Source organism: Pseudophryne corroboree, chromosome 2 (assembly GCF_028390025.1).
Source record: "Pseudophryne corroboree isolate aPseCor3 chromosome 2, aPseCor3.hap2, whole genome shotgun sequence".
Taxonomy (NCBI): Eukaryota; Metazoa; Chordata; class Amphibia; order Anura; family Myobatrachidae; genus Pseudophryne; species Pseudophryne corroboree.
The window spans coordinates 190,577,426-190,591,122 of NC_086445.1; the positions used below are offsets into that span (position 1 = coordinate 190,577,426).

Here is a 13,697-nt window from a genome sequence, read left to right on the forward strand (position 1 = left end):
AGCTGCAGTACTAGTAGAGTGATGCACCAATAGATATATATTTTTTGCTTTGGATCACACACAGAGGATACATAGCAGTAGTGTACGGCAGTACACAGCCCCTTATAGACAGAGAACACCTGGTCCTATACACAGCCACAGTATGCTACTATGCAGAGCCCTAACACAGTGACAGCACACCTACACAAGCACCCAACTCAACTTTCCTGCAAAACAACCCCTCTGCTCTCTCCTGCCCACCTCTCCTGTCCCCCTTTGCTCTCTCCAGCTCCCCTTTCCTAACAGCAAAGAAGGAACATGTCCTTACTGTGCACTCACCAAGTCCGGAGTGAAGATGGCAATGATCACCAGTACTATATATAGAATCCAAAACCCACGAGATCCGACAGTAGGATGATGACATTTTGCTTCATTTTCGGATCCGAGTCAGGAGCGCAAAACAGAGCCTGGTTCGGATCCGGCCTCGGATCTCCAAGTTCGGGAGGGTTCGGTTCTCAGGAAACCAAACCCACTCATCGCTACTTTATAGTATTATTATTATTATTATCCTTTATTTATATGGCGCCACAAGGGTTCCGCAGCGCCCAATTACAGAGTACAAATGCACATAAAAAATAGGAAAACAGTGACTTACAGTTGAATACAATATAGGACAAGTACAGGGCAACTAAGCATAACTACACCAGTAAACATAGAGATAAGTTCCAGGTGGTCAAAAAACTGTGGGATCTGGGCAGTTGAGGATTATTAAAGTTAGAAAAGTATAAGCACATGAGGGAAGAGGGCCCTACTCGTGAGAGCTTACATTCTAAGGGGAGGGGTAGACAGACAGGGATGACACAGATGGGGGGCACAGTATTGCTAATTACTGTAGTTATTATAGTTTTGACCTTTTTTTTGCTTTATGGTTGAACTTATTCCCTTAACTGTGAAGGGTTCATTTCACCTAACAAGAGACATCTAGCCTTGCGATACTTCGCTAATATCATAGCAAGCAAATAAACACATCTTGCTGCTGCCTCCCCTCCAAAATGTTTTTACCCCCACTGCCCTCACTGCTATATGTCTAATGGCCCACTGAAGAAATTTGGGATAGCTGTCCATCTCCCATTCATTTAATTTTACTCTGGAGCATTAATTTAGTGGCAAGAATGGCCGTTTTCTTATCTTAGCTGAGAAATTAAAGTCCCAGGTAGTTACACCCCCCCCCCCCCCCCCTCTTCAGGGTCACTGTCCTGCTTTTTGATTTAGTTTTGATTGAAATGAATATTACCTGTTTGACATCTGGAGAGCTAGGAATCCAACGTTTTGAGATTAGACATTTTATTCTCATGTCCTTTGGTCATATTCACAAATAGTTTTAGCTTTTACAGATAAATGTACCTTACAACAGATTAGGGGTTCGTCTATCCTGTCTATGGTCCATTCTTGCACCTCCTACTCTGAAGGGTGATGTAGGCACTTGTAAGGCTCCCCCTAGGACTTGGCACCTCTGTGATTATATATGATCGGATCTGGAATCCAAACAGGCCATTTCCCAGGCCTAATCCATGTATTTAGAAACAAATAAACCGAAATATGCTTCAACATTCAATTTTTTTGTGCTCTTTAAAAGCTGCTTTTCGGGGTGGAGCAATTCAGTAAGCAGCACATCTAAAGAGGCCAACCTTCAGTGGCAAGCAGATCTAGATGCTTTTATGGCTGATCTGGAAGCGAAGCATAAAGTACTTAAAGTAAGGGGGGATTAGAATGTCAGGGAGCTTTTTTACCTTTTACCCCAAAATATATTTAGATACGCTGACGTTACCCCCTTGATTTGAAAGGAAGGAAATCATATATTATTGTGCATATATCCTGGTTATCACTGTTTATATGGCATTTCTGAGATACTGTTTGTATATACATATATATATATTACGGGTTGAGTATCCCTTATCCAAAATGCTTGGGACCGGAAGAATTTTGGATATCGGATTTTTCCGTATTTTGGAATAATTGCATACCATAATGAGATATCATGGTGATGGGACCTAAATCTAAGCACAGAATGCATTTATGTTTCATATACACCTTATACAAACAGCCTGAAGGTCATTTTAGCCAATATTTTTAATAACTTTGTGCATTAAACAAAGTGTGTGTACATTCACACAATTCATTTATGTTTCATATACACCTTGTACACACAGCCTGAAGGTCATTTAATACAATATTTTTAATGACTTTGTGTATTAAACAAAGTTTGTGGACATTGAGCTTCAGAAAACAAAGGTTTCACTATCTCACTCTCACGAAAAAAGTTCCGTAATTCGGAATATTCCGTATTTCGGAATATTTGGATATGGGATACTCAACCTGTATTTTAATGTATTTTTTTATTATTTTTGCCAATTATTTTTTGGCAATGAATGGGTTAATTAACACTTTCTCCCCTCCCCCCTCCCCCCCCCAAACACCAGAATGAATGTAAGAAAGATGGATGAGGGAGAAAGGGGGGGTAGGAACACACGACTTTTAGGAGACAGATGGTCACATCCTCACCTCAGTAATGTCAGTGGGGATTTCCCACTGTTATGTGGGCCACTGTCTGATCCTGCGGAACTCCGTCAGCGGTCAGCCACAGAACACTTCAAGTTCTGTGTGTGGGTTGGCGGGCCGCAGGTGGGAGGACAGGACAGCGCAGGACAGGCGGGAGTGAGGGAGCGAGGTGTGACGTCAGCACGTCACACTGCGGCCAGAAGCACAGTGCAGGGCGGGCAGGAGGGAGCGCGGTGTGATGTCAGCACGTCACATTGCAAGCCATACGGACTGGACGGGGCTGTGTCTCGGCAGCGCGAATGTCCATTACCCCCAGGAATTTAATTTTTACCCCATTTGTGGACTGTACAACATAATTTCAAGTATAATAAGAGGTGCAACCATGCTCAGACTAGTAGTGCCATGAAGAAAAAAGAAAAATGCAGATGCATACTTCAAACACTAAGTGTATCAGTATACTGATAAACAGAATAATTATAGTAAGCTCTACAGTTTAGCATGGAGTAATAAAAAGGTTTCTTAGCATGTTGGGCCATAATTGCGATCCCACCTACCACTTACCATTATATAAATTTATTCAGGACTTACCTTCCATAGACAGAAGTAGTCTAACCTTCAAGTGTTATATATATATACACAATATATATATATATATACACAGAGGAAAAAATGTGTGTGTGGGGGAGACTTCACACCCTAATTTCAAACATAATAAGAGGTGCTACCAAGACTAGTACTGCGATTCAGAAGAAAAATGTAGGTGCACACTTCAAACAAAACAAATACTCATGTTGATAGGCTTGTTCTTGGTTGGCAATCTCTGGATAGCACTACATGTGTTATAGATGTGGTGGAGGCCTTTACTGCTTCTGATGTTCCGTTACTACTACTCTCATTGGATGCCGAGAAGCATTTGATACACTCCACTGGGGTTATTTGAAGGCTGTTTTGCAACATTTTGGCGTTTGTCTTGGCTCTTTATTCCTACCTGTCAGCTAGAATATTTGCAAATGGTCTTCTCTCCTCTACCTTTTCCATAGCCTTCAAGTCTGCCTGCTGTCTCCCTTGACTTTAGTGCTAATGATGAAGCCTCTTGCTGAAACCATTGGAATCACAGCGGCTATTTAGGGCTAGTTCACATCATTTATTTGCGGATGATGTGCTTCTGACTCTCACTGACCCTGAGCACTCACTACCACCCCGCATGCAGTTTTTGATGACTATACCAGAGTGTCTTATAATAAACTAAATACATGTAAAATGGAGAGCCTCCAGATTAATATTCTCCCAGACCTATTGAAGAGTTGCGCAGTTTATATGCCTATGCCTGGCAGGATAGAAGCTTCCAGTATCTGGGGACCCAACTCACTACCTTATTCCTTGGCCATATATGCCTCACTTACTTCCTACCATTAGGCCGCCTTTCGCTTGCTCACACCTCATGTCATCTGTCTCCTCCCACCGTCTAGATTGTGAGCTCCTTAGAGTAGGTCCCTCACTATTCTCTCCTGTTCTCACAACCCTCTTCTCTCACACTTAAATTACAGCTGTCTCCTACGTAGCAAATGTCTATTCCCGCAGGTCGGGTATCTCTTCGGACACCCAAAAACCAAAATATTCAGAAAAACTGAATATTTCAGTCCTGTAGTGACATCATGACATGGCCAGCATCATGACGTCACTGTAGTCCGTGGCCAATCACAGACAGGTGGGGGAGTGGCTTTGCAGGCATTCCCTCACTGTCACTACTACCAGGACACGCCCCCCCCCCCCCCACCGCTGATGCACCAGATCCACTGTGGACCCCCCGGAAACCCCGCCGATGCGCTAGACTCACCGTGACCCCCAAGGACCCCCAAGCCAATGCGTCCAGACCTGCCGCGGACTCCCAGGATCCATCCAGATTACAGGTATTCTGTTATCCAGAAAAATCCTATATCTGGAATGCTTTTGATCCCAAGCATTCTAGATAGGGATATCTAGGTATATCTATTGTTCTACTGTCTACTGTATGGACGGCGCTGCAAAACACTTGTGGCGCCCTATAAATAAAATGTAATAATAATGCCAATGGTGATCGATTTAGTATCTTGTAACTATATTCTTCTATTAGGCAAACTGTCCCTACTCACAGCTGATTGGATGTTACAGGAAGTGTTGTGGTTGGGTCATATAGCTGCGTTAAAAATTTTACTTTACTTGTTTACTAGTACCAATACTATTGCCTAAGGGGGTTATTGAGAGATGGCCGCAGAGTCTGCTATCGCAGCAAAATCTGCAACCATACTACTCACATGCTGGGAGCCGCTCAGCACAGGGCAAGGCTGCCCAGCATGTGTGGCACTGCCCCGCGAAGTGATGGCAATTCAATTGTGATTGCATCGAATAGTGGTCGACCCCTGTCTACACAGCATGGCTGCATAGGCAGGGGCACCGCCACCATGTTTCTTATCGCAATAAAATGCATGTGAAGTCATCGGCTGGCCCAGAACGGTCATGACAAGCCTGCGTTTTCCGTCCTCCACAATGCCGTGTCGCCGCCCTGGGCCACCCTTCGTCTGTCAATCATGATGCAATCGCATCTTTCTGGGATGCGATCGAATCATAATAACCTGCACACTGTGCATTCATAGGCGGCATATCCATGGCCTTCAGAGCGATTGCATTGCAATCATGACATTTAATACACAATCAACAATTACAAACAGGTCATAAATCACGTACACACAGATAGATAGATAGATAGATAGATAGATAGATAGATAGATAGATAGATAGATAGATAGATAGATAGATAGATAGAGGTAAGCTACAACCTGAAAGAGTTTCAGTTATTATTATTTTAGGTATTTTTGGTATTTAGCCTATTAGTGGTTAGGGCGGTATGTTTGGGTGGGTTATTTAGTTCTATAGCTTTAAGTCCAAAGACTGGTGAAGTTCCTCACCCTAGCCCAAGATTGTGTGCTTGGTTTATCTTTTAAGTGGTTTTGTCCTATATGTGTGGGAAAAGAACAGCAGATCATCAAGCCAGGGGCAAATTTATTATTTTGGGGTGCACCCACCTTTGTTGGTTTTGGATTGTATCACAATTACGGGGGCAGCAACAACTCCCAGTGAAGGTAGCTCCATCAACTGACATATCAGATAATCTAGTGGACCTAAAGGACCTACCTGGCTGTGTCATAGCAGGCAGACCCCCCTATCTACCTTCTACCCTGGTGGACGAGCCTGCTCATGTGGTTAGTGCTTTTAGATGAAAACTGCTAATTGCAGAGAATACAGTACCTTCCAACACCCCCTCCAACCCCCCCCCCCCCTTCCCCACGCAAATCCAAAATCCAAAATAATCTGCTGATTCTGTGACAGTAGAAAAGTCACCTCTTCTGTGTTCATAACTGATCTGTTATAATCTATTAAATCTATTAAAGGACATGTCACAAAATACATAACAATTAAAGGCAAGAAGGAATGCTGAGCATGCTTAACCTTTGTTTTTAAGTATCCTGGCCACAAGGGATTTAAAAATCCCTATGGGCTGTGTATACTGTACATACAGCATTATATCTGGCATGCATTGGAGAGCTGTACATAGCAAAGTATTCTTTCCTCTTGTGGATCACCAGTCTCCAGTATGAAGCTCCTGTATGAAGAAACAACAATTCTTTTTGTATTGATTTATAATTGATATTTGACCATTTGATGTTTTATGTTTTTTTGACCATATTTGATGTTTTATGTACAATGATGCTGAAATAATAAATGTAAGTGAAGCTTGTATCTAGATGTTAATGTATGTCTTTCTTCTGGAGATATTATCCACAGAAATCCCTCCCCAGCTATTAGAAGGACTTGCAGATTGTTGTAGTCAATGTTTCCCAGCTGTATTTAAAACAGTTTGTTGTTCCATATAATGGAACATAGAGTCTGAGGGGTACATTTACTAACATTCGTAATTCCCGAAAATAGGTCAAAGTTCAATCACGAATGACATCGACAGTGTAAAACTGCAACTTTTTGAATTTATTACGATGGATTTACTAAGCTGTCGTATTCGTATTTTTGGTGTTGTCCGATGTCGATGTCATTCGTGGTTTTCTGGTGTATAATGCGGCCGATTTTGTTATTTTGCGGCCGAGTTTAATGTGTTTTTTTACGAATGCGTCACATGTCTGTTACGGCAGTGTTTTTCCATTACTGCCGCGTTTTTTTCCTAAGTTTCGTTTTTGTCACTTGTCCGTGATTGGTTGTATTCGTGGTGGAGGAGTGTCTGTGTACTTGACTATAAATACGCCCCAAACCGACCGCACCTCGTGGGTTTAGCTAGTGGAGAGGAGAGAGGAAGGTGTTGTTGGTGTTGGAGATTTCTGTGGAGTTTTTTGTGGTTTGGAGGCGGAGTTTTGTGATTGGTGAGTGCTGTACTGTGTGTGTAAGTTGTTTTGTCATACTTGTTGTTCTGTTATTTAAAAGTCTGTTAACTTTTTTGTATTTTGTCTTTTCTTTTCGTCTATAGTCCTTGTTTGTGAGTGAGTGAGTGTTTGTTTGCGTGTGTGTGGTGTGTAGTGGTAGTGGAGGAGTGTGTTATTTGTTTTTTTTTCTCTGTGTTTTTTGTATTGTCTTAAGATTATGTCACAGTCAGAGGTGAGTGTGGTGGAGGAGGTGAGTGAGAGGGAGGAGGTGAGTGAGGTGGAGGAGGTGAGTGAGAGGGAGGAGGTGAGTGAGAGGGAGGAGGTTAGTGATGAGGAGGGTGAGGTTGCGGCTGCGTTTTCTAGTGATACTGATAGTGATGGTGTTGTGGCTCCGCAGCCACGCACCAGTACAAGGACGGGCCGCAATGTAAAGTTTAGTTACGCAGAAAACATGGCTCTGGTGCGGGAGCTGATGAGGCATCAGCGCCAGTTGTTTGGTTCAGATGCATCAAAAGTGTCGACCCGCCGGAAGAGTGTCCTGTGGGGGAAAGTTATTGCTGCTGTGAACAGTGAGGGTGTGGTGAGGCGGACCGAGGACACCTGTAGGAAACGTTTCTATGACATCAAACGCCGTGTGAAGGCCAAGATGGCTAAGGAGGCAAAATCTGCTCGGCAAACCGGGGGAGGACACCCCTTCCGAGCGTCTTATAAAGATTGGGAGGAGCCAATACGTCCGCTGATTCCGCCAGAGGTGGTTTCTGCACTTCATGTCCAAGATTCGGACCGGCCAAGTGCGGATGGTGAGTTTATTTTATATTTATAATTTTTCACATCTGTGCTTTGTACTTTTGTTGTAAAATGTTTCCTGTGTGTTGGTCCACAAATGGGTTGGTGATGTAGTGCAGGCCAATCCACCCTGTGTTTTTCCATCTGTTGTCCAACTACAAGTCCCATCATGCCTGTTATAATGTTTAAACTTAGGGAATGTCAAATGTGTTGGTGGACATGCTGGGAAGTGTAGTTGCACTACATATTGTCAGACACAGGTTGTGGTTGCTTGGTGTATTGTGTGTGTTAGTTATGTTTTTGTACTAATTAGACTCAAATATTTGTTGTGTTTTTTTTGGAAACACAAACAATTTGCCTTGTTTTGTGCGGTTTTTGTAGGTTGTAAAATTTAAGATTATAGATGTAACAAAACCAACTATTTGTGTTTGTAATTTTATAACAAAATTTAAAAACAGTTTTTAAAATCCTGCAATATTGTGTCTTGGTAAAGCTACGACATATGTGTTTTAAGTAGTATAATTATGTTCATATCGCAATTCTTCTTTTTTTGTACAGTACGCCAGAGAAGCAGCACATCCAGGCCACAACCAACCCTGCCTAGAGCTGATGATGGTGGGAATGATGGTAAGTTATTTCTGTACCCACATCTTAGCCATTAACATAAAACACATGAAATGTAATGACAATACTATCACACAGGTTCTTCGTCTGCTCCGCGCACACAAAGGCCACAATCACAGGCCAGCCTTACTGTGGCTACAAGGCCACCCAAGAGGCCCCGTGTCCACGCTCCTACTGCTGCTGCTGCTGCTGCTCCTGCACCTGCCTCACCCCCCCAAAGGCGCATCTCTGCAGTGGCTGCGGTGCCACCACTGGCACTTTTGGCAAGCCCCCTGAGTGTAGATCCACATTCCCCACAGTTGTCTGGTGAGTAATGTTTGTAATGTTTTTATTTTGTTTGAGTAAAAACAAGGTGAAGGCATAAGGAACTGACAAAACACTGTTAGGTCGAAGATGATAAAGGCAGCAGTACAAAAATTATAAGTAATTTTAGACTCCACATTTTGGACATGCTTGCCTTGTGTCATTATCACCTTGAACCTATCACTGCTTTAGAAATGACTTATACCTTCTCCAGGTATTGACATCTGCCCCAGTGTTAGTTTTGTTAAAAAATGATTAAAAATTGTAAGCAACTTTGCTTTAATAATCGACTGCAAGCAGATGCTGTTAGCGTATTGTTATGATGATATGTGTGAAATTACAGTGTCCTGAAACTCAAATGTTTTTTAAAAAATATGCTCAACAACACTCAAAACTACAAAAAAAATGTGAAACTAAATTTGAACCAAAAAATTCAAAACAAACCAAATCAATACATACGGCAAAATCCAACATTAAATAACCTGTTTAAGTTGTCATTTTTTGACCACAATCTTAGTGTACTTCTTTACTAAATCCACTGACTGACATGCCCAATGTCTGATTCTAATGTGGCAAACATGGTTATATTTTTTTGTGTTGTGCCAAAGGAACCTTCAGAATGTTGTTTAAACTAACTTTGAGACATAAAAAAAGAGTACATGGAGTGTATACAATAATTTAGAATGTGAAACATACAATTGTCTCCATAAATTCACAAATTAGTAGTATCTGTTTCTAGCCACATCAATTCATTAAGAGGTAACCAACATAGTAACGTTTAAGAAGTTAACCATTTAGCTTTTAAATGTATATTATGAAGTAATGCATGTTGCTTGACAAATATTGTAAGACCAATGCTACATATGTCTAAAATATTTCCTGTGTCCCACCCCATACAGATCCGGCCATCATGAGTGACGAGGGCCAGCAGTCCCATGGCCAGGAGACGTATACTCTACACCTGCAGCCCATCGACCAAACACAGGCAAACATGACTGAGGACAATCCAGTCCAACCGCAAGCTTCTCAGACTCAACAAATGACCTCAACACCAGGGACAAGCCAAATTCCGCATGAGTTTTGGTCAAGTTGGGCAGAACAACAGGCACACCACTCTGCGTGTCTCAACACCCAAACACAACACCTGTCTAGTTTGCCCCATCATTTGCCTAAAGTTAGCCGCAACTCTGCCAGACTCATCGTGCAAGTAGGGCGGATAGCAAACACAATGGAGCAGATGAGGGCAGACAATTCTCAAATGCAGGCAACCCATCAGCGCATCATGGATGAGCAACTGCGCCAACACCAAACCCTCATACAGATTATCCAGCATAATCAAGTCATAAATGACAATTTGTCGCGAACCATTGCCAACAATACAGCTGCTTATACCCAGCTAACGGCCAGTTTAAATATTTTGAGCCAAAATTTTAGTGCAATGGCACAACAACATGTGGCCACAAGCTCAAGCACAACAACCCCGACCCAAACACCAGTACAATCACCAGTTCGACGATCAAGTCGAAGCCGCACCCACGAACAACCACAAGCCTCTGCACCCAGCACCCAAAAAAAGAAAAGATAATCTGTACTGCACATCATATGCTGGCCAGTTGCAAGTAAAATATATGTGTTCAGAATATATTGTTCAGTATTTTTCAATAAATTATCTAATCAAAATATGTGTATTGGTTAATTTGCAACACACAAACACAAAAATCAGTAATGTATAGTCCAAGATGAATATTGTGACAGGGCGAGAGTGTGCTGTGTCAGGGTGTAGGGTCCGTTTGCCAAAATCATACCGTGGAAAAACACTTCGAACATTTAGTGTGACCATCTGTATAACATGGTCAACATCAAGTTTTTTGCAGTTACATTGGACAATATAAACTAAAAAGCATGGCCAGCCTACTCGGAACATATACAACCTGCAGACCCAGTTGTTTTTCCTTCCTTGGTTTTATTGTAGCATCAGGAAGCAGTGACAAGTATCCTACAGCAAACAATACAGCAGACCCACACACAGTAGCAGCCATTTCAGATTTAGAGTGTGTAGAAATGTGTTGGCTCCCCTTTTAAAAGTACCAAACGTCAGGTGTGAGTAATGAACAATTGCCAACACATGTTAAGGGATCATGGAGTGCCACGTTGTAGCACTCTCCTGATCAGCTGTGTGCTCCTGTCCTCACTGACAGGCAGCACACGGCACTGTTACAATGTAGCGCATATGCGCTACATTTTAACCAATGCGGTGAACTTTCTGCTCTGCGGTGACGTCACTTTAGGTCCACCGCAGGGAAGAAAGTTACCATCATTGGTTACAAGGTAGCGCATAGGCGCAACATTGTAACAGTGCCGTGTGCTGCCTGTCAGTGAGGACAGGAGCACACAGCTGATCAGGAGAGTGCTACAACGTGGCACTACCTGATTGGCTGAAGAAACCCACTTAGGCATAACTCAAAGTGGGTTTCTGGCATTCGGGTAAAGGTGACCCATGGGCAAACATGGTTCCCCTTTCAGTTCGTGGTCGGGACCCTTTTTTTGGTTTGTTTTTTCTCCTTGCAGTATTTGTTTGAAATAAACATGTGCAGTGTTTTTTTTCTTCATAAAAAATTAACAATAAAAAATAATATTGCCGTTAATGCTGGAACATGTGTGTTTGTTTGTAAAAAACAAACAGCTTTTTTTAAATTTTAAACAAAAAAAGCTTCCCAAAATTTAAAACGTTACACTATTTTTAAACTGGAAAGGACTGAATCTCTGCAATATGTGAGTCACAAATTGTTCAGCTTATAAATTTATTGTGTGCCACATGAAGTACATTTTGATATTCAACTCTAAATCACAAATCTAGAAGCTCTTAAGCTTAATTTTGTTGTGGCAACCAAACAAAATATATGCTTACAGTACATTAATGGTTTTCACTGTGTACTTTTAAAAAAAACAGGGTAATAATGTTGGTGTGACTTTTTACACAGTCACACAGACCAGCCGGCCAGACAGGCCTCACACCAGTCATGATGATGCCGGTATTGCAGGTAAGTCTTCACTGTAGTCACATATTCTGTAAACACATAGAAGTACAAAATATTATTTACAAATTTGGCACCTAGGATCTGCTTCTGGAAGCCGACCTCGTGTAAGGCGGCCATCACAGGTCTCGGCCCACTTACCCAGGAGGCCAACTAAGAGCCGGCGTCTTGCCTCTGATTCAGCACCTCCATCATCCCCACCCAGGCGAAGGCTATCGGCAGTGTCACCCAAGCCACCACTGGCACTACTGGCGAGTTCGCTGAGTGATGAGCCCAGATCACCTCAGTTATCTGGTGATTAAATTGTGAAACAAAACACATAAGCAAGAATATACACAGTCGACTTTGGATGATGTTAGTTTGTTTGGAGTTTACATGTTTTACCCAACAATCAATGTAATGTTACGTCTTCAATTGCTCAAGGTGCTTTACTTAAATAAAATAAGGTCTTAGTGGATGGTCTAGACAACCTAGTTGTCTGAAAATATATGAATTGAGGATACATTAAGCACACACACGAGAAAAAAATAAATGTAAACTTTTTGAACCCAAAAAAAAATTAATTAGAATACAAAACACATTCCTGTCTCCGTCTCCAAAATGTATGAAGCTGGTGTGTATGTATGGAGCTATGTTTTTCAAGGGTAATGACTGTAAATGTTTTTTGAGCATCAACTAAGCACAATGGACACACCACTATAAACAACAAACAGTAAGTAACAAAACACACACTAGAAAGTAGAGCAAAGTGTTTAGTGAAGGATAATTACAGCCTAATAAAACTTACCTGAAAAATAACGCAGGATCACTTGTTGCCGTACCTGCCTCCCTACATTTGTACTCACACTGTCACCAGATGGTTCTAACTCCTCTGCTTGCTGACTGATTTCTCCCTCACCATGTGCAAGATCTTGACTTAAACACAGATTATGGAGAAAACAGCAGCAGAACACAATCCTAGTCACCTTTGAGGGACTATACAACAAAAGGCCAGCAGATTTATCAAGACACCGAAAACGTGACTTCAGCAACCCAAAACATCTTTCTATCACATTCCGCGTAGCCTTATGTGCATGATTATAACTGTGTTCAGCAGGAGAATCAGGTTGGGACAATGGAGTAAGGAGCCAAGAGTAGCAGCCGTAACCCCCATCACCTGAAAAACAGATATAGTCAACATTAGGACATATGTTAGATTATTCAAACACCTCCTCCAAAATCTAGCCTGTGGTTAAAAGACATACACACATAACATTTTCAACATACCCAACAGCCAGCCATCAGGCATTTGTCCCTCCTCAAATTTTTCGAAGAGCGATGACTGACTGAGGATGAAGGAGTCATGGCAGGCACCAGGGTAACCTGCAACAACACTCATTATTTTTAATTTTGCATCACAGACCACCTGGACATTAGTTGATTGATCAAGATGCCTATTAGTATAGATATACTGGCGGCCCTTAGGTGATCTCAGCTGAACGTGTGTGCAATCTATGGCCCCAAGCACATTGGGCATGCCTGCAAGCTCATAGAAAGCTACCCTGACAGCACTCCACTCCGACTCCTCAGTAGGGAAGCAGATTGAGGCTTTAATGTGTGGCTCCAACACATCCAAAACCTGAGTGGACATTAAAGAAGCTAAGGTGAGTGTCATGTTAGGTATTCTCTACAATACTGTGGTGTTTCAACTTACACAAGCAACACTTAGCCAGAACCGCATAGGTATTTTTAGACTCACCTGCATCAAATATCTTGAAAAGGTGGGCTGTGAGATCCCAATGACGTCGCCTGCCACAGCCTGGAAGCTCCCAGTAGCCATAAAGTGTAACACAGCCAGGAGTTTGTGTAGGCCTGAGACAGAGCGAGAGCGTGCTGTCTCAGGGTCTATGCCCAGTTTGACAAGGTCATACAGGTGGAAAATGTTGTTTCTATTTAGGCGGAACATCTGTATGACCCTATCATCGGACAATGCATTTAAGTTTAAACGCCCTCTAAATAAACGAGG

The 13,697-nt window shown here is 42.2% G+C and overlaps 1 protein-coding gene and 1 long non-coding RNA gene across 2 annotated transcripts; one reads left to right on the forward strand and one right to left on the reverse strand.

Moving 5' to 3' along the window:
- Positions 1-8,215: 8,215 nt before the first annotated feature.
- On the forward strand, positions 8,216-10,324 carry LOC135050632 (uncharacterized). The gene is made up of 3 exons (XM_063957066.1): positions 8,216-8,357; positions 8,433-8,660; positions 9,557-10,324. Exons 1-3 carry the CDS (start codon positions 8,255-8,257, stop codon positions 10,240-10,242), a joined length of 1,017 nt encoding a protein of 338 aa, XP_063813136.1. The 5' UTR covers positions 8,216-8,254; the 3' UTR covers positions 10,243-10,324.
- Positions 10,325-11,439: 1,115 nt separating this feature from the next.
- LOC135050633 (uncharacterized) lies at positions 11,440-11,979 on the reverse strand. Its single transcript, XR_010241704.1, has 2 exons — positions 11,834-11,979; positions 11,440-11,724 (listed from the first exon to the last, which is right to left on the reverse strand). It is a non-coding gene; the product is annotated as an uncharacterized LOC135050633 (long non-coding RNA).
- Between the last annotated feature and the right edge of the window lie 1,718 nt (positions 11,980-13,697).

Bases quoted from the DNA above. Each gene is read 5' to 3' on its own strand.
- LOC135050632 (XM_063957066.1), top strand. From the start codon at position 8,255: ATGTTCATATCGCAATTCTTCTTTTTTTGTACAGTACGCCAGAGAAGC. The intron at 8,358-8,432 runs GTAAGTTATTTC...ACTATCACACAG, and splicing joins TGATGATGGTGGGAATGATG to GTTCTTCGTCTGCTCCGCGC. The intron at 8,661-9,556 runs GTGAGTAATGTT...CACCCCATACAG, and splicing joins ACATTCCCCACAGTTGTCTG to ATCCGGCCATCATGAGTGAC.